The sequence below is a fragment of the Triturus cristatus genome, chromosome 12 (assembly GCF_964204655.1).
Source record: "Triturus cristatus chromosome 12, aTriCri1.1, whole genome shotgun sequence".
Classification (NCBI taxonomy): Eukaryota; Metazoa; Chordata; class Amphibia; order Caudata; family Salamandridae; genus Triturus; species Triturus cristatus.
Genome location: NC_140595.1, coordinates 73,720,442 through 73,740,019, shown reverse-complemented (window position 1 = coordinate 73,740,019; position 19,578 = coordinate 73,720,442). Strand labels below are relative to the sequence as shown.

At 42.4% G+C, this 19,578-nt stretch overlaps 1 protein-coding gene across 1 annotated transcript in view; it reads left to right on the top strand.

Annotated features, from left to right (window-relative positions):
- The window catches only part of LOC146772571 (disintegrin and metalloproteinase domain-containing protein 10-like), an 83,023-nt gene that overhangs the window by 31,943 nt on the left and 31,502 nt on the right, over nucleotides 1-19,578 (top strand). The window contains exons 3-6 of the mRNA XM_085636924.1: nucleotides 1,184-1,302; nucleotides 3,159-3,317; nucleotides 15,740-15,828; nucleotides 17,249-17,371. Of these exons, the coding sequence (XP_085493050.1) occupies nucleotides 1,184-1,302; nucleotides 3,159-3,317; nucleotides 15,740-15,828; nucleotides 17,249-17,371 (490 nt within the window). The remainder of the gene's footprint in view (nucleotides 1-1,183; nucleotides 1,303-3,158; nucleotides 3,318-15,739; nucleotides 15,829-17,248; nucleotides 17,372-19,578) is intronic.

Sequence of the window (19,578 nt, the reverse complement as noted above, 5' to 3'; positions counted from 1 at the left end):
TCTGTCAGAATTGGAGTTCAGTTCAGACAAATTTTGTTTGTCTGACTCTGTTCGGTTTTGTGCAGCCAAGAAAGTAGGGAGGTTCACTATTGGTGATTATGTATCCTTACTTGAGACAAGCTATGTCTAAACTATCTTTCTGAACTTGAGATGGTTTTGTATACCTCATATCTTAGCTGGCAAAGTGTTACTAAGCTTTGCTACCTACAAGGCGAATGCTGCTCCTCCAATGGCATTTATCTTGTGGTAAGGATTGGTTAGTCAAGGCGCTAGCCTTGAACAGAGTGTTCTGTTTTCTTCACAATCCATTTTTCAGGGACTGCAGACCTTTTACTTGGAAAGTTCTGTGCATGATGCAAAGTGCCTTAAGGGCGGAGCGTCTGGATATCAGCAGCCAATGAAATCATGCAACTTTGGCGTAATGTGTCCCCTTGAATGGAGGTGTGGTAACAGTCTTGCTGCGGTGTTTTGGATACTGTGCAATTCGCGTTGTAAGAGCCATGGATCTCTTAGGCCATTTGCGTAGTCAACCTGTGACATTCTGAGGGTGATAAAAGCATGTAGGTTTCTATGGCGATCCTATGTGAGCGGTGATGGATCTCAGTGTCCCGCCAGAGGCCCACGTTATTAGTTGCCCCTATTTTTTGTTTGGTCCGTGTAAAAATCTTGTCCACAAACGGTCTAAAATTTCAGTTCACCTAAGGTAATTTACCTAGGTGGGTAGACACCACGTGCGGCCTACATTATGAACCAGGTTGTGTTCATTTGGTTCAGTTTGTAGAAAATTACTTGATTTTTAGTACATGTTTTTCTTTATTTAATGGGCTGTATGGAACTGTATCAAGGTCAACAATATTGACCTACAAAAATATTTAATCTACTACATCATCTACCACTATGTTATAGAGGTAATATTTTTAACTCTACATCTACTCACCTATCTTACCAGGTGGTGTAGTAGTTAGGCTGATGTAGTGGATGTGATTTTGTTCCATGCAATGCACCGTAAAGCAATATAGTTAGGGTATATCATTTATTTAATATTTTTTTGATCTCTCTGTCTACCCGCCTTGTTGTTTTTCCATCCTCTTGTTCAAAAAGTTACTCAAGTTTATGGCAGGAAACCTTTCATATACATTGGTATGTTATTTATTGAACATATGCATATTTTCCTGCCTTGCAGAAAATTCAAGATGACGTTGAAGCGGGATGCCACAGTTTTTGCAGACGCCTTTGAAATCGTCGAAAAGGGGAAAACCTCTCACACGGACGTTTCTTTTCTATACTCTGGGGAACTGCAAGGTAAAGTTCCATTTGTAACTTGTTGTGAGAAATTTGTTCTCGAAACACCCATGGCCTACATGTAGAGTAAGAAAACAGCTATCATGGCGGGGCTGGGCTTCCCGCGTCACAGGAAGGAGGAATGGTGGCTGCACTTTGCATGTTCTCCACCCAGGCTGCTTTCCAGCCTGGGCAGAGAACATGCCCAGGCTTCCATTCCCAGTCTGAGCGTTGTGATTGGCTGGCAGCCTGGGTGCTTGTTTCCTGGTTCCTATGTGGAGGAGAGGTGGCGGCTGGCGACCGTCGCGACCAACAGGTACATTTCTTTTTTCTTTTCTCCACGCCCTGCCACCGTTCCCTACCAGCAGCCAATGCATTATGCTGTATTTTATCTAATCCTTGAGGTCTGTGACATAGTGTTTTCAGCCATGGTTAAAGTTAATAACAAAACCTGCACATCAAGAAATGTAACAAATTGTTGGCTACAAAATCATTGGCTACAAGTGTTGACTTCTTGCCATTTGGAAGACCTGACTGCCCAAATTAAAAGACGCATGCCTTCCATGTTATTGTACAAAGACCACAAAGAAGTAACGGGGAACAATCTGAAAACAATAAGGTCTCAGGTGCTTAAAGTTGCCACAAACTCCATTGGAGCATCACTCCATGTTAATCTATCACTAATGGGCCATTTACACTGGACGGGCACTACTGTTGTGTATTTTTCAGGGAAGTGGTTGAGAGCTGCAAAAACAAGATTTTACAGAAGTTAGGAAAAACTTGGAAAAAAAACACGAAATAAAATAAGCGCTCAAATCAAGAAATATGGCAATTGCACCAGTTTTTTGGTGGAAAGATGGCCTAAATATCCATTTCAGGGAGCAAAATATGTCCTGTTAGAAATTGTAGTTCATGAGTTACAAGTAGTTTTTACTATTCCTGTTTTTCCCCTATGGAGCATCTCATAAAATATGATACAGAAGATTGTAGCTGCTTCCAGATGCATGTTGGATCTGTTTTTGGTTTCCATGAGTTTCTGTGGTTCAGTTTTATTTAACCTTTAGAACTACCCTTGTTTGTTTCAGCCAGCTACAAGTTGTCCAAAGGCCTAAAACATATTGGCTGTAGGTTAAGACAGCTCCTATGGCAATATAACAGTACCATAAAAATACAATATACAAAAAAAAACTGATTGTGAAACTGTTCATGGAGAAGATAACGTAGCTGTCCTCAATGGACTATGTTACATTTCAAGCAAAAAGCAGAATTTATGTTTTTTGTAGAACGTGCAGCTAATCTTAGACTATTAACAGATATATATGTTTCTCCTAGCTAAGTAAAAATGACAACAGTGTGGTTCTAAACCGTTTGTTTGGTATTGATCCTCAAAAGACATTTTGAATACTGAATTGATGTATGTATGCACTTATATTTCTTTCTGTTATGATACGTAGTAATGCGGAAGGAATAGCGCAGTGTGGAAGATGTAATTTGTATAGATTATATGATTAAAATAAAATTAATATTTTGCAATTGGTGCATGTACATGTCCGCCAGGGAAGTCCTCAACTGTGAAGAAAATCGAAAAACCCTCTTTAGGTCTCTATGGCTACAACAAAAACAATTTTCTCTGCGGTATGATATTTCAAGAGGTGGATCTATTTCAGATTTTGAAGATGTCCACACTGGTTATATTTACAAAAATTGTATCAAAATTAAATCTTATGCAAATCTATTTCTCATCCTGAAATTCTGGAAATAATCTAGTCTTTATGCGCGATCATTAAATACACCTCTGTTATGGGATGTATTTAGATTTTGTTTTTGAAACTGAGAGGCTTTAAAGATTTTTTATAAAACTTATTCCATTGCTGTAGACGAACCTGGTTCTGTTTGCTCTGGTTCGATAATCAATGGCATTTTCGAAGGGTCCATCCAAACAAGTAACGGCACCTACTTCGTAGAAACCGAGGAAGACAATATGGTCTGCGGAAACCAAACCACTCACTCATACATCTATCATGAAAATGACATTGGTAAGTATTGCTCTAAGCGCTTCGTATGTAACAATCAAAAACAGCTTTGTCGCATTTTCATATCAAACGAATATTTATTAATAGTTCAACACGCTGCGAGGGGTCCCAAAGCCCACCCGTTGCACAGCTTAGATATATACAGTTTTGTCGGTAAGTCAAAGAATGTGCTGTTATTGGTGGTGGCAAGGGAGTTGCAGATGCTGCAAGCATTGGAAGACATTACAAACGCAAATTTTCCTTTACTAATATGTATATTTTCATAGCAATAAGGTCAGTTCAAGGCCTCAGTTTGGAGGTTAATGGGGCTGATAAAACATTGCCTGTATTTTGCATATACTTCAGTGGGTATGCCCCCCTGAATATTGAAGCTAGACTATTGAGGTATACAAATATTGAGGACAAAATTCACCCCCATAATTATTTAGCTATCTGATTCGAGCTGATTTTCACATTTTCCTCTCTTTCACTCACCTGTGTATCTCTTTATTCATCTGTATCTAACTGCGTTTCACCTTTTCCTCTCCTCCACTCACCCCTGTATCTCTTTTCTCATCTGCATCTAGTTGATTTTCATTTCACCGTTTTCTCTCCCCCACTCACCCTGTATATTTTTACCCATCTGTATCTAGCTGCTTTTCACCTTTTCCTTTCCCCCACTCACCTGTGTATCTCTTTATCCATCTGTCTGTAGCTGCTTTTCACCTTTTCCTCTCCCTCACTCTCTCCTGTATCTCTTTGCCCATCTGTATGTCGCTGCTTTTTACCTTGTCCACCCACTCACCCCTGTATCTTTTCACCCATCTGTATCTAGGTGATTTGCACTATCGGCTTTACTCAATGATTCCCGGTGTCTCTAGGCTCCTGTGCCCGTCTTACACTGCTCCACATGTATTTACATTGTATCTTGTGAATATAACATACCCCTCTTCTCTCTACTTATGTATTTCACTTCTTTTTCCCTCCTTCGGCTCTCCCCTGTATTTTACTGCTCTTCTTTTCCTCTTACAGTTCTCTACTCTATCTTTCTATTCTGCCATTTCTCTCTGCTCTCGTCTCTTAATTTTTTCTCCTATATCGTCCCACAATATCTCCTGTTTTCCTCTCCTGTACTTTTCTTTGTATATCTAAAACTCCTTCTTCTTCTTACAACTTGTATCACTCATTCATTTGCACTCACCCCCTTGCATCTTTTTAAGCTCCTCTTCAGGTCCCCAATGGTAAGTTGACTCTCTGTTCTTCCCTGTACCTCTCCACTCTCTGCTGTGTCTCACTATTCCATTATCGATCTCTCAGATCACACATGACACATCCATCTCTCCATCCTTATTTTACACCACCCTTCTGTTTCCTTTATTACCTGCATCACTTCACTCTGCTATACTCTCCCTCGACCTCCTTACACCCCACTCGCTGGCAGACTTCAGAAAGAGACTCAAGACCTGGCTCTTCGACGGAGACACAGCGCCCAGATACCCCCAGGGTGACAGTGTTGTGCTTTACAAATGCTGAGCGATTGATACTTGTATCTGTCTAATTCTCTGTGTCTATTCATTGGCCCATTATCTATTTATTGTTTTCTCTGGCTTCCCCCCCCCCCCACAGAACCCCACCATTCTCTCTTGCGTTACACATGTGATGGGGTCCATTCCCCTCCCCACCCCTCATAGAATAAACACAGAGGCAGACCCCAGGCAAGCAAAGGGACAAAGGCCAGTGCAATCAGCCTGTTAACTGTGGCTGATGTAGGGCAGGGTAGACCCTGCCACCTTCCCCTCTGAGTCATGGTGCTGCTGTACCACTAACAGCTACTCCCCTGCTGCTGTGACCTTCAGCACTGCGGCCTCCTGCTTGACAACAGGAAGCAGCTGGCACTGAGAGGCTGGGAGCAACCCGGGGCACCTCTTGGGCATTAATGCCAGCACAGCTTGCAGTCCCTGACACCTGCTGCTGTGGGATAGAGAATTCTGATTTATTAACATTGTGGGCCTAACCTTATGGGCTTTCTTTCCACTGAACAAAAATACTGCACTTTGCAATAATTGTATTTTTCCTGTGCTTGACATAACTAGACCTGAATTAGGCCCAAACTCCATCTTGAATCCTAACGCAGCCATGATGTGTGTTTTCATTTCCCCTCTCATGGCACAGAACAGATTGTGCACCGGTGTGATGCTCTGTGTTGACATGTTGTTCTCGAAGAACTCCTGAGGGAGACCTTTGCTACATCCAGGGCTCTTCCTGCCTGTGGTGCTGTGGGACAGTTCATTGGATGAGACTTTCATTCTTTTGAGTGTAATCAGATTTGTATTGACATATCTGATGCCATTAGGTCAAAAGGGGCGAGTTTAATAATTATTTAGGGGATGGTGTTAAATGGAGTTACATTACATTTTGTATTCTGATTTGTCATTTTGCATAGTGGTTCGATCATTCCATGCTGACACTTTAATTTAATTTTTTATATTGATATAATTGAAGTCGAATTTGGTGGGGAGGCTTGTCTGGTTTGTCTCGACTTTGGAGAACAGACTCTTGTCAGTCTGAATGGGACATAGAATATTTTGCTTGGATATTTGACTTCATGTCAGACTCTTTGCTGCACCTGGCTGAGATTTGTGCTAATCCCCTAAAATGAATCATTACTCATTTTAACTGATTTTCATATTTTTGTCTTCTATAATAATCATTAACTATTTAACAAACAATTATCGGTTCTAACTTTTACTCGTCCCAACGAGGCTTATTTAATTGATTATGCTGATTTATTTGCTGTTAATCTAGTTTCCTTAGGCACACATTGCCATATGTGACAATATCTTCACCAATCCTGCTTAAGCACTATGGGCCATATGTATCAAGCAAAATTGCGATTGCAAATGCCGAAATTCGCAGAATTTCGGCGTTTGCGATCGCAATCTTGCTAAATGGTATGTATGAAGGCAAATCTGCGTGCAAAATAAGGAATCGCAAGATTTGCAATTACATTGAAATCAGGAATCACACATTTTGTGATTCCTTAAATGCAATGTAAGAAGCGCCAAAAAAATGCAATTTGTCCGTAAGGAATCGCAAATTACCACCAACTTCAAGTTGGTGGTAATTTGCGATTTCTTTGAAAAATTCACTTTTTTGCATTTTTCAAAGTGCAATGTGAAGCACATACATGCTTAGGGCATGTAAGTGCGCCACATGTGCACCCATGCTTATTTCAGGGGTGCATCAGGGTGTCCTTTTGACACCCTTGCACCCTTGAAATTGCATTCTCAATTTGCGATTCTCTAATTGCTAATCGCAAATTGAGAATGTCTTCCCATTCATTCCTATGGGCCTCTAGGCCCATAGGAATGAACGGGGAGGTATTCCTTAATTGCGAATCGCAATTTGAGATTCACAATTAAGGAATATGTTCAATTCGAAAAATGTATTGCAAATCCTACATACATAGCATTTTGCGATTCTCAAATAGCGATTCGCAAAAAAACGCTATTTGAGAATCGCAAAAGAGGATTTTGATACATATGGCCCTATATCTTAGATTATCAGATAAAGCGGAATCCACACCTGCATCCATACAAGTGTAACAGCTCTGACTTTAGAAGTGGGTACAGTCTGTCCTGTCATACTTTTCCTTCCAGTGTGCTTTGCTGGGGTGCATTGAGTTTCATTCTCCACCTTTGTCTACTTGAAATGTATTCGATGTTGTGAAATTCACCTTGCTTGACTTAAAGAGGCCTTAAGGAGACTGACAGTGTTAGTACAAATGGGAATGTAGGCAAGACCAACAAGGGCACCAAGTTTGAGTGTGGTGTGGTATAGGGGAGTGAGTTGGAGTGGCAGTTGATCGTGGTGTTCTTGGGTCGAAATTGTAGGAGTACATATTTCGCTATGGTTGTTTTCAGGTTTCCTTTTTTCCATGTTATGACTCTATTTGTTTACAGCGTGCACTGTTGGTGCATCTTTGGGAGAGAGCTCTATCAATATGATTAGAACCTGTAACATGCAGGATACACACAGATCACTGCAATAGGTGCATTGACTCATTTACTTCAGCTTTCTGTTTCTTTCTAGCCGTGTCCCTTTTGCCATTTTTTCCATCGTTACGCTGTGCTCTTCTCTTTTCACTCAGCCTCCTTGAGTGAATGGGTTACTCATGAAGTTCCTAGCCAGTGCCCTTGAGAGGGTTGCCAATTGGATATTCTTTTGCCAGCATGGCCACTATTCTTTTGTGAGAAAGGGTAAAAACAACCTCAGCAGCAAACATCTGTATTTTTCACTGCTTGGAATATAAAATCAAAAAAAGCAAATAAAGGAAGAAATTATTTTAAAACGATTTTATCACTCTGTAAAATATTCCTAAGTGGGTATAAAAGCAAACCGTGATAATAAAAAGATTGTACATAAAATCTTACTCGAGTACTTGTTCCTGGCTCTTCCTGAACATAAAACAAGAGCAAGTGGCTGTGCTTTTTCTCTGAGAAAGGTAGCAACCCTGATTACATAAGGGGCCTGGGGATCAGTCAGGGTGGTAATGTAGAGAGGGCTCTTGACCACTTGTCCAGTGGTAAACCTGCCATTGAAAGAAGTGTAACATGGTGGGACACTGGGGAGAAATGAGTGTATGCCCAATACTACCAATTGCCTCATCCCTAAAGCTGGCCGACTTTAAGATCAGACGAGGCGGAGAGGGTGATGTGCATTATTCAACCAATCGCCCTCAGAAAGAAAGGACATTACCTTTCAGAGTGACAACTCATTAGCGTATTTTATGGCATAACAGGACGTGATGTCATATAACCTCTGACAACAACAGCGACAGAGGAAAAGACACAAGTGAAGTGATATAAACTCCAAATTAAATGAAACATATTTCCAAATTTGCCCTGAAATAGACTGGAGAAACTGGTTTGTGCTGCTCGTTACTGCCAGGACTGCCTGGATTCTTACCCCAGCCTTTCGATCTTCCATCGCGCCTCGCGGCCCCCGCTGCGCGGGCGCCGCTCGAGGGACCGGGACTTCGCTGTTCACTGCCTGGGTCATTGTGGATGCCCTGTTGATGCCCTGACTCTACGCTCCACGCTGTTGGCCCCCCTGTGCTGTGCTGTGCTCTGCTGTGGTGAGGGGACGTTGCTGGATGCTTGTTTTACGGTGAGCGACCGGCGTAACCGGGACTGCGAGGACCAGGGTGCTGTGCGGGAAGCTGATCATCCGCACCTGGTCCTCTTCCCGACTCCTCCCCCAACACCTTCATCAGGCGGTGCAGCCCTTGCATTACGGGCTCCGCTGGAGAAACTGGTTTGTGCTGCTCGTTACTGCCAGGACTGCCTGGATTCTTACCCCAGCCTTTCGATCTTCCATCGCGCCTCGCGGCTCCCGCTGCGCGGGCGCCGCTCGAGGGACCGGGACTTCGCTGTTCACTGCCTGGGTCATTGTGGATGCCCTGTTGATGCCCTGACTCTACGCTCCACGCTGTTGGCCCCCCTGTGCTGTGCTGTGCTCTGCTGTGGTGAGGGGACGTTGCTGGATGCTTGTTTTACGGTGAGCGACCGGCGTAACCGGGACTGCGAGGACCAGGGTGCTGTGCGGGAAGCTGATCATCCGCACCTGGTCCTCTTCCCGACTCCTCCCCCAACACCGTTTCCTTTCCCTTTATAAACATAATTTTGCCCTCACGCGCTAGCGGGACGCGCGCGGGTCTTAGCACGGGGCTAAGACCGGGCAAAGAGCGGGCCGTTTGAGGCCGTTCGAGACTGGAGACACTGGGCTGGGCCACCCCCCCTGCAACTCGGCCTTCTTAGTGAGAGAGATATATATATCAGAACTTGCAGAAAGAATGCCTAGGGCTAAGGGTACCGCTACCAATACTACTCTGGCTGGAACTCTGGACAATTTCATTGTTAGGGCAGCCAACATTTTAGAACGTGAAATTGACTTAACAGAGCGTCGTCTCTCGTTGGACTCGCTTACTGCCAAACGTTCTTCTCTAGGGACTATTGCCACAGTTGTTTCACCTGCGCCTTATAATACTATTTCTGGCACAAATAATGGTACGATTAGCGAGGGGGGTAGTATTGACTTAACTATGGACTCTAGCTTGGAAAGGATAAGGGCTAATACTGCTAGAAATACCAACAGATCTGACATCTTGTCTGATGCTGTGAATGTTCTATCTGACGGTGTTTCGACTCGAGCTCAATCACATGCCATCTCTGATGTCACCTCCCCCCTTCCTGCTTCAACCCTAGGGGCCAAACCAAAACAAAAGGCTGCCCCGCGTGGTAAAAAGGGGAATAAATCTATACCGAACAAATCCAAAAACGATAAACTCCCGTCTAATCTTTCTCTGGGGACTAACGAACAAACTCTGTCTGAAGTAATCCCAAAGAAATCCACGCAAATAGATGAGGGTTTCCTCTCAAAAATAAGGGAAATTTTTGATAACTCTACCCGACCGTTTTTAGATAGGCTCATCAAGATAGAAGAGCGCCTTAAAAAAATAGAACAAACTGCTCTAATAAATCTTGAAATTAATCAACTAATGAAGATAGATTTACATAGAGAGCATAATAAATCCCCCGCACCAGCTAATATTGCAAGTAACTCTATAGAGAAAACCTCTCCTCTCCTGACTATTCCTCACTTGGCTCTGCCATTAGATACATCCCGGAGAACCGGTGAGGTTATTGCTTGCACTGAAAAATCTACCAGCATTAGTGCCACTAAAGATCAACTTATAGCAGAAATACCTCAGCAGAAATCCCCAGATGCTAATATAATAGTCACTAACGACACGGTATAGAATAATAATGCGAAAGTCAGTAGTAGGGTTTTGCCCAATGAAAACGTACATAACCTACCCATTCTAGATCTTCCACCCGAATCCGACCCATATGTTATTGTTTTGACGGGTGTACCTTGTATTGGAGCTAATGTTACTGAGTCATATCACGAGCTAAAGAACAAAACAATGCATTGGCTCAATAACAACCGACCACTCCCTCCTGGCACCCACGCAAAGATTCTGTTTGTGCGGAGAGTTAGTTGGGTGGGCAGAAGAAATAAAGATACAACAGGGGACTGTATTGTGATCAATTTTAGCAACCCTCATGTGGTTAAACACATCCAACAGACACGATCCTCCTTACATTTTACCAGCATTACCCCTTTCCCACTTGCTTATTTCTATCCTCCCCAAGCTAATAACAACTGGTGGGTTCAGGTTGGGCGAGGTAAAGCTAACGGCAACTTTGAAAGAGGCGGGATGGCTATAACCGACCAGGACTGGTTGGAGTCTTTTTCATGCGCAAATAGGTATAGTTGCCTAGATGCGGTTGATTGACTGCCCCCTAATGACCCCCCAGCCTCAGAACTTGTAGGGAAGGCTGTAAATAAGGATGAGTTAAAATCATTTGATCCACAGACAGCACAATTGATAGTCCCCCCTCGGGTTAATCCTGATACTACTTTTAGCAACTTTATGACGGTAGAGACTCCGAACTATCCCTTAAGTCCAAACAGTGGTCCGGTTGTCAATGTTGTTTCTTGTGAAATTTCTATTCCTCCTTCCTTGCAAGAGGCTGACACATGCTCTGACCTAACCCTTTTGTCTTGGAATATTGCAGGCCTGTCCTCCAGACTAGGAGACACAAATTGTATCACTTTTTTGAAAACGTTTTCGTTCATTTGCCTCCAGGAATGTTGGACGGTTGATCCCATTCATATGATGGGCTATCGAACTTATCACACTCCTGCAATACCCACCACTAGAGGGAGAAACAAAGGGGGTCTATGCACTTATGTTTCCAACTGTGTAAAAGATATAAAAATCTCCTTTGCACCAGCCTCTGCTTTTTACCAAATTCTGCACATCACGCTTGGGGGAAAGTTACATATAGATCTGATAAATTTTTATAACAACATACCGAAAGATCTGTGGGCCTCAACACTTAAGGAACTAATTGAATCCTTAAAAAACTTGGACGACAAGGATTCTTCTGATACCTGTGTTATTTGGACTGGCGATTTTAATCACACGTTATGTCCACTCAGTGATCAAAACATATGTGACCTGGGGGAAAGGGAGGGCGTTCCTTCTGCACATTTTTCCCACACCCCTTTAGGAAAAAATCTAAACGACATACTCTTCTCCTTGGATTTGGGTTTTGCTAACGAACTTTGTTCTCCCTCAGTCCCATTCAGCCCCACTTTTATAGGCAGAGGATGTAACTCCACCATTGACTTCCTGCTTATATCTAAACGCTATTCTGACTATATTTGCTCGTTTGAATTACGCGAGGTAGCAATGAGTGATCATCTACCCCTCAGTTTGTCCCTGGCCATTCCGAAGGCTAAAAGCAACACCGATTCTACGGTTCAGAATCTATACAACCATAGATTGCGGCTTGCCAGGAGGAATGGTTATACCTTAAAATGGGACAAAGTAGAACCAGCGGCCTTTCTTTGCACTTTAATCCGCTCCAGGGTAGATGAATTCAATACTTGTCTAATTGAGAGCGCCGATCCTTTAAAAGTGACCGATGCTTTCCTTAGTATCTCTGCGGAAATTGGGAATCTACTTACAAAACCTCTTCATCATGAGGTGGTTTGACAGAGAGTGTAGTAGGACTCACGCCTACTTATTGACCCAACTAAAGAGAGACCCCAGAGTAATGGTGGATGTCAGATCGGCCAGATCCGCTTATCAAAAGGCAGTTAAAAAAAGGAAGAAACAAATTAAACAGGATGCGTGGTTTACTCTCCGAGAAGCCTGTCAATCCAAAAACAATACTGCCTTTTGGAAAGCAGTGAACGCTCCTTTTTTTACTAATAATGAAACAGACTCTATTGAAATAGCAATCACTGAAGAGACTTGGGTGACTTACTTTCGGGAACTCTATCAAGAAGACCCCACGGTAGTTACAGAAGGGGGGAAAAATTTAAGATTACAGGATAGATTGCACTTTCCAATTAACGTTGCCTTCTCTATTGACGAAGTTCTGATAGCCATTGATAAGAGCCCAGCGGGAAAGGCTCCAGGCCCGGACGGAATACCCGTGGATATATATAAGGCAAACAATAAGTTATGGGCTCCTCTTTTAACCAATGTTCTTAACAGCTTTACTAAAGTGGGTTTCCCACGGACTTGGCAGGAAGCCATCGTGGTCCCCATTTTTAAGAAAGGAGATCGTAACACACCGAAGTGTTATAGACCGATCTCCTTACTTGATTCTCTCATGAAGATCGCGGGGAGAGTTATACTTAATAAACTGCAAACATGGGCCGACGGAAAAGGTATTCTCTCCCAGTTCCAATATGGTTTTAGGGAAGGTTTGGGAACTATTGAGCAAGGATTGAATCTAGCTCTGCTAGTAGCCAAATATGTTGAGGCAAAAAACGAAAATATATTCCTCACATTTGTGGACTTAAGCTCGGCTTTTGACTGCATCAACCACAACAAACTCTGGCTAACCATGCAGGACATGGGTGTGGACCCAAACCTTCTAATTTTTATCAGAGAATTATATCGAGATGCGGGTGCTAGGGTTCGTTTCGGAGATAAGGGGGAGTGCTCTTCCAAATTCCTTATAGGAAAGGGCGTGAGACAAGGCTGCATTTTAGCTCCTTTTTTGTTTAATCTATATATTAACTCAGTCGCATCTCACCTCCTGGAAGATAAGCAGGACTATCCAAAAATCGGCAACTCCCACATCCCCATTCTTTTATATGCAGACGATGCTGTAATTATGGCCCGGACTCAAATCGGCCTACAAAGATCGATTAGCAAATTCTCAGAGTACATGGGCAATAGGGGTTTAAAGATCAACATCAGCAAAACTTTTACTATGTGCTGCACAAAAAAGAAGAACCTTCGCTGCAATTCTTTTTTATCCGACACAAAACTTGCGATTGTCAACACTTTCTCCTATCTGGGTATTAATTTTGATAAAAAGGGCACTTGGCTAGCAGCAAGGGAATCAAGAAAATTAGCCTTCTCACGAGCTATAGGAGCCGTCAAACATTTCTCTAATAAGGTAGGGGGTCGTCCTGTATCAGTGCTGTTGTACATTTATAGAGCCAAATGTGTATCCACCGCACTGTATGGTGCAGGAATTTGGGGTATAGGAAACGCCTCGACCATCCAGATCTGTCAAAATGTTTTTCTTCGTTTTTTACTGGCAGTACCTGGGTCCACTTGCTCTTACGTTTGTCATCAAGAGCTGGGCGTACCTTATATCTCTGACCTCATTAACCTAGAGCCCATTCTGTTGTGGCACAAAGTTTGGTCGGGCACCGAGACGGGCTTGAACAGGGATATAATCAAGGACTGTCTTGGCTTAGATGGGTCTCCAAAAATCTCCTGGTTCAAATATCTAAAAAATTTCTTTGTTGAGATGGGCCATCCGGAATTCTTTGTTTCCCCAGACACCATGGCAGAACTGTCAAGAAAAAAACTTAAGAAATTATGCCTGGTCTTTCTGTCAGAGAAACGCTGGTTGCTGGAGAAATGTAAGAGCTCCGTTATGGCTAACCATTTACTTATTCAGAAGCAAGGCATACAGCCATACTTGAATCTTGTCCCTAGCTGCTATTCTCGAATGCTTTTAACCCGATTTAGGGTTGATGCCTTTTTTAGATTAGTGACTTTTCCTGTGATGAATTGCTGGTCTAAGGAACTTATTCCCTGTCCTTGTGACGAGGTTTCCGTTCAATCGTCTCTGCATTGTATCCTTTTTTGCAAATATTACTCAGAACCTAGGAAAAGGTTGCTCCGACCCGTTTTAAAAAAACTAGGGCTGAGGCAATGTAGAGTGGCTTTGGTTAAACTGCAATTGCTGGATGATGAATTCCTCATTTTCTCTGTTTCAACATTTCTTAAAACCATTATAAGATTTAGGATCTCCATGAATTAGGATATGTTTTTAACTGTTATTAATTTGTACTGCTTCTTGCAAATAATGAACTATTTTATATGTATGCTTTTATGGTTTTTCTTTTAAAAATCGAATAAAGCTGTTTTGACTGACTGACTGACTCATTGTCTGCAAATGTAGGGCAGTGGCCCTCTGCCCAAAGTGGGTCAGTCTATATACTTAAGGGCTCTGTAAGAAGGCACCCCTAGAGGTGAGATCTGCAACTTCTACCTCTTACAGGAGCTGATCCGCATGTAGGAAATCGTTAAACGGAACTGCATTTAGGGTTCAGATTGTAGCTGTTCTCAAATAATGTGACATTTAGTTGGTGTGACCAAGAGCTCAACACGAAATCCAAATGTGTGAGTCTCACTCGCAAAGAGTGAGACTTGAGGTGGCTGCATCTTTCCACAGTGACATACTTTTTCGAGACATTCTACCCTGTACACCCTTGAAAATAGTCATGTAGAAGAATGGAAGAAGTATCCAGTCTCCCCCCAAAATGCCCCTTAAACCAATCCCTACCTGGTGTGTACTTGAAACTGTCTTTAAAAAAAACAGGAGTTCATTTATTCACAAGCTCTTCTTACATTTATACCATTTATAACTGTACTTCGTATTGAGTGTACACTCAAGTCCAATACATTTTGAGTATTTACTCAAAAGGTAAGGGGGAAAATAGCATGAGTTGACCTTTTCCTCCTGCTCACCTTAGCAGACATCATATGTTTCTCCAAGTCCTAGAAACCAGGCCATGGGTTGGGCAGGAGCTTAAGGAAGCTGTGCCTAATTTGTAAAACAAAAAATATAACTTCAAGGGCCCAATTTTGTTTTGGGGGAGCTGTGCTTGGTATTGCCAAACACCAATGCTGCCTGGTTTTGATTCCTCCTCAAGCCTCTTTGTTCCTCCACCCTCCACTTTCTATCTCTTTATTTCACACTTGAAGGTGTTTTTCCATTCCTGCATTCTGTTTATGTCACCGTTTTCCTATCTTTCTCTTCCTCACCCTGCTCCCTTTTCTTCTTCACAGGTTTCTTCTCTGGGACGTAGTCAGATAATGAAAAATAGTTCTTGGCCTCCAAACATGAGCTCTGGTGCCCTGCAGTTTCAAGCACCAGCACAAGTCAATCCCTGCAGGCAAGATATATTGCCATCTTTACTGGGCTCAAGGCAGCATGCCATTCTGTCAAAGGGGCCACCTATCCCCTGCTGTTTATGTAGGTATGCATGGTGTTTATGTAGGTGGGATTTATTAAACCCCAGCACCACTTAGCAACTAAATAATACCCATGTCTCCCCTGGTCTCCATCATATAAAATGCTTCCACCTCTTAACAGGATGGATTCTGCAGGAAAAGAAGGTTTTTGAAGAGTGGGGTTCCAACATTTGCAAAGCTATCTCATTTGTGATTTTATGCAATGTTCTGCCAGTACTATTCAATATTGTCAATTGTTCTCTAATTCGAATAGCTCGATATAAAACTGTGAATGCATTTCCAACATTTTACTTTCTAGATTATTCTCTTCTGGACAATGTGAACTCCTCTTTGGTTTTGAAAACATATCAGAAGCTAAAGAATTTGGTGTCACAAATGGAACTTCAGGTATGAGGCAGATTAAATTATCGCTAACAAATATTAGCACAGTCGATTGAAAATGATACACGTGGGGCCTGCATGTGCCGGGTCCTCCCAGCGACTTTATAGCACTTTTGCTGTGCAACCAAAGCATAACCAGAGGCTGAAAGCATCTGACTCGGATCAGCTTTACTCAGAGCACATATATTTATCACTTATGAACAAAGCTAGAGTGGAGTAGATCAGGGAAGCCAATAGCATACTCTGAATCTTTGTGTTGAGATCTTTAAGGATACATTATAAGGATTTTAAGTATTGTTTCTGCAACCATCAGTCAAAGCAATGCATCACAAGAGAGATTTACCTGGTCCCTCTCTGTAAGGTCTCACTTTGAGACTGCATGAAGAGATGATGGGTGCAAGGCTTGAATTAGTCCCTGGTATTTATTCTGGTCCACATTCTAGTCCATCTCTTTTAGGCTTGTCTCTATTTTTACAGAGAGGGAGAGGAGCCACATAAAAACCAGTGTTGCCCTGCCCTAAGATGGACAGAACCACCCAAACTGCTAGGTCACATTCCCTGGAACACAAGCAGCTTAAAACATATTTCTGCTTTAATGGGCATCATCAGTGAGACGCGGAGGAGTCTGATGGAATGTCTGGACATATCCATACTCCAAGCACTTTAATAAGTGACATTTGTGAAGCTATGAAGACACCCTGAGTGCGATGAGTAGGCCAAGACGTGGGTCCATTGGTCATTGGATGCAGGACTCAAGCTGCACCCTACTGGTGAGTCTCAAGCAGGCTGACACAGGTCTGTTGCTGCTTGTGTTCCCTTCTGCTGTCCTAGCCTGCTGGTATGTGGTGGACCAGTTTTAAAGGATCAGTTCTGAGGCTGATTTATATATGGCTGGTCTTTGTCTGGACTGGGCAAAAAAATGATGGGCTGGAGTGCTGCTCAGAGTAAATACCAGTGGCTCAGATGCATTCATGCAATCAATCCACAACTTTTTTTAAAAGAGACTTTACATCTTTTCACACTTCCATAGTACTTCATTTCCTATGAACTGTTTGAACCACAGACTAATTGAAGCCCCCCAGGTCTTAAAGTGTACCAGATGTTTAGGATAGCCACTAATTATACATGATTCCCATTCAGGTTCCTTGTAGGTAAATGTATCCACTGTGGATATTGTGAAAACATAGCCAAGGTCTGTCAATGCTGGAGCAACATTGGAAACATGTGTCCTTAATCAAGTCCTCCTTTGTATATCTTGCAGGCACTCACTAACTCTCAGACACTCCCAAACCCTGGGAGACATTGCGATGAGCAACGTGTTCCTTGTTCAAGGCTTTTCATCCTTTCCAACTACAGTTGCAGCTTAAGACTAATATTATACTCCATTGTGTGGTAGATCAAGTTTATTCTTTGTCGTTTCATGTAGGAAGAAACTGTTACAAGAATTAAACGAAGCGTCGACGTATCTCGCACAACCTGCCTATTGTACGTTAAAGCTGACTATTTGTTTTGCAAGAGATTTGGCAGCGTGGAAAGAGTTATCGCAATGGTGAGTTTCCACCAAGCAATCACTATTGAACATATATAACTTGTATACATCACAAATATATGTAATGTTTACGTCATCTTTTGTCGGTGTATATTATCGTTTTTGGTTTTGGAGGAAGTAGAGTCACGTATATTTGGTTTATTACTTGGTTGTGGAGATGTTTGTGACAGGGTGAGATTGTAAACAATGCTCCTTTTTAACTTTATCTTCAGTTGGTTAAGCCCATTGATTCATGCCAAAAAATTAGAGCCCAACCTCTTATCACATTAAAAACACCAACACGCGTCTTGTTCAAACGAGCAAATTTACTCTAATGTAACATTCTTTTCATTAATTATTCTCCCTGCAGTAAGGAGGTTTAGAAACACATGGTATAAAACAACAAGGGACTTGGTCCGAGGCGCAGCGTCTAGGCAACCACAGCAGTCTCAGAAGAGGTCTGACGCATGGTCCCTTGCCTAGGTACCAGTAAGCCAAATTGCCTTGCTATAGGTGAAAAATGCTTCCATTTACCCACTGATATCTTAAGGAGTGCTGAACTGGTATCTAAAAACTCTGGTTAAAACTACTGCACCATATCTGAGCCAATAATCAAAGAGCTGTAAATTGAAGGACCAATGTTGACATAAATCCAGGGCCCTGCAGCCACTGGCCTCCCAATATCTGTCAGCTCAAACCAAGTTCAGTAATCAAGTGTGTGTGTGTTCTGTACAGCAGGGCAGCAAGGGGGTGTGATGCTCACCTTCGCACTGACTAGTAAGGCACTTTAGCGCCACATCAGGCCCACTGATATGAAGTTCTCAGCATGGTAACAACATACTTGACAACTTTTTATTTAGTTAAGCAATGGGTTAGTGTTGTTTGGGCCATGCTGTAGTCTACAAAATTATTGGATTCATCCCAGTGCTTTTGAAGAAGAGGAGAATATGACCTCTTAACAGATAAACGCTAGATCCTCGTGTAGGAAGAAAATAACCAGCTTTCTGAGGCTCACAGAGTGTATAGAAATGCATGCCTGATAGTATGATGATAAGGCTAAAGTTGACCGCAAAATGGAATCTAACTCTTTTTCATGTCATATTATGTGTATCTCATGCTGTCAGCTGTATTAGTAGCCCCACAAAAATGTCATATATATATATATATTCACTGAAAAAACCATAGGTTTCACACATGTTATAGTTAGCGGAAATTTTACTGATAAAAAACCAGTGAAATTCCCCCGTTATAGTTAGTGCAGGCAACTATAACTCACGCGACCGCAATCCTCTGCTGATGCTAATACTGTATTTAGACACTTATTTGCCCATGTCTTCTTCCATACATTTTTAGCTATACATATATTACAAATATTTTTTTTTCATAAAGACACATATGTCATCAGCAGAAGATTGCGGTCGCGTGAGTTATAGTTGCCTGCACTAACTATAACGGGGGAATTTCACTGGTTTTTTATCAGTAAAATTTCCGCTAACTATAACATGTGTGAAACCTATGGTTTTTTCAGTGAATTTGCAAGGTTTTTTAAATGCTAATTCCTAACTATAACGTGTGTGAAACCTATGGTTTTTTCAGTGAATTTGTACGTTTTTTTAAATGCTAAGTTACTTTACGCCATTCGTGGCGTGCGCGCCCACTTAACGCAGTTCGTTCCGTGCGCGCACGGTGCGCTTCGCGCACCGCGCGCCCACGTTACGCTAGATGGGCCATGTACGCACGATGCGCTTCGCGCACCGTGCGCACATGGAGGACATATGATGCACTTCGTTTTGAAAGGTAATATTTTAATTTTTCGTAATTTTTAAAAGCCATGCACAAATGGTGCCCTTCGGGCACCATTTGCACACGGGGTGGAGAGAGTGTGGATAATTTTTTCTTTTATTATTTTTGTTAAAAATAGTGTGGTTTTTCACACGATTAATAAGCCCTGCACATTTGTTGGCCTGCGGCCACCAAAAGCACAGGGGGTGGCGAGAGTGTGGATAGTGGTTTTTTTTTACATTTTTTACCGTACGCGTATGGTAAGCGTAATCGGCGAAATTAGCGAAAAAATAAAAATTGCATTTTTGGCCTTGGGGGGTCTTTGGGGACTCCCTCAACATGGCTATGTGTGTGGGAGCTGTCTAAACAGCCCCTTTACATGTTTATTGGTTTTATTTAACAACCTAACTCTCAGTGCGAGAGAGAAAATGGCGGCCGCCGCTTCC